Source organism: Cynocephalus volans, chromosome 1 (genome assembly GCF_027409185.1).
Source record: "Cynocephalus volans isolate mCynVol1 chromosome 1, mCynVol1.pri, whole genome shotgun sequence".
Taxonomy (NCBI): domain Eukaryota; kingdom Metazoa; phylum Chordata; class Mammalia; order Dermoptera; family Cynocephalidae; genus Cynocephalus; species Cynocephalus volans.
The window spans coordinates 82,391,601-82,392,874 of NC_084460.1; the positions used below are offsets into that span (position 1 = coordinate 82,391,601).

General features: G+C 40.8%; 1 protein-coding gene across 1 annotated transcript; it reads right to left on the reverse strand.

The window, feature by feature from the left end:
- Nucleotides 1-298: 298 nt before the first annotated feature.
- LOC134363731 (YEATS domain-containing protein 4-like) lies at nucleotides 299-868 on the reverse strand. The gene has a single exon (XM_063079285.1). The coding sequence runs from the start codon at nucleotides 866-868 to the stop codon at nucleotides 299-301; it is 570 nt and encodes a 189-aa protein (XP_062935355.1).
- Between the last annotated feature and the right edge of the window lie 406 nt (nucleotides 869-1,274).

A 1,274-nucleotide genomic window follows, 5' to 3' on the forward strand; every position in this document is an offset into this window, starting at 1 on the left:
TTTACACATATAGTTCCCATTAAAGATTCCTTGAATAGTACAAATACTTTGACCCCATTGCTGAGAAATCAATCCATGGTCAACGATATATATGCAGTTCTTCTAACATCACAGCATTTGCATTAAGTCCATTTCTCCGTTAATGTCCACCTTATTTTCAGTTTAGCTTACTACCAAGTTCTCTTCAGAACTGTTTATGTCTTTTGTCTGATTATCTTCTTCGATTTTCCTGATCTCATTTTTAAAACAATTGATAGTTTCATGATTTGCTTTTAATCTCTCTTTACGCTCTGCAATTTCAAAACTTGTTTTTTTTCTTGGCAGCTTCTAATTTTTCTCTGGTTTTCACTTCAAGTTCTGCAAATTCTGTTTCATGCTTATAGGCTCCTAATGTTAGCTGACAAGATGGTGTTAATTGTTGCATCATTGCTGTTGGTTCTGGAAATATCATTTCATCATAGAACTCTGAAACCACTGTCTTTTTCCCCAGCGTTGCATTGGTGTCTGATTGAAATAGCTTTAATAAAAGATACAGGGTTACAGGTCTTTCATTAGGGTCCATGAAAAATATTTGGATGATTATTTCGAATTCACCCCATCCCGTTTCCGTTATTTTAGATGGAGGCTTAGTAACAACTCTTAAAGGATTGCCGTGGCTTCCATGTAACTTAAACTGGATTTTCTTCACATATGCTGACTTATCCTCATTTCTATACGGTTTTACATATACTGTCCACTGATGGTGTGCCCATCTTCTTTTCTTTCCAAAATATCGACCAACATTACCATCAACTATTGGTTTAACCATGGTAACCCCCTTCACTCTCCCTCCGGAGTCAGGCCCAAATTCGACCATGCTCTTGAACATATCGTCCTACGAAAAAAGCCACCGCCGCCGAGGAAAGAGATCGGGGTCCTCAGAGGCCCCTCTTCCTCCCGCGCAGGCGCAGGCGGAGGGTTTCGGCCTAGGGCGGGCGAGTCACCGGCGCTGGCGCCCTCGAGGGACCGCCAGCGCCTCCAGGCGGTGGAGAGCGGAGAGGAAGGACGGGCGACGGCGACGTTCATTTCTTTTTATTGTCAAATGATATTGCATTGTGTAGATATGCCACATTTCATTTATCCATTCACCAGTTAATGGGCATTTGAGTTGTTGCCACTTTTTCGCTATTTATGAATAATAATGCTATGAATCCTTGTGTACAAATTTTTGTGTGGACATATGTTTTCATTTCTCTTGGGTATATAACTAGGAACGGAATTATAGCTGTTATTTG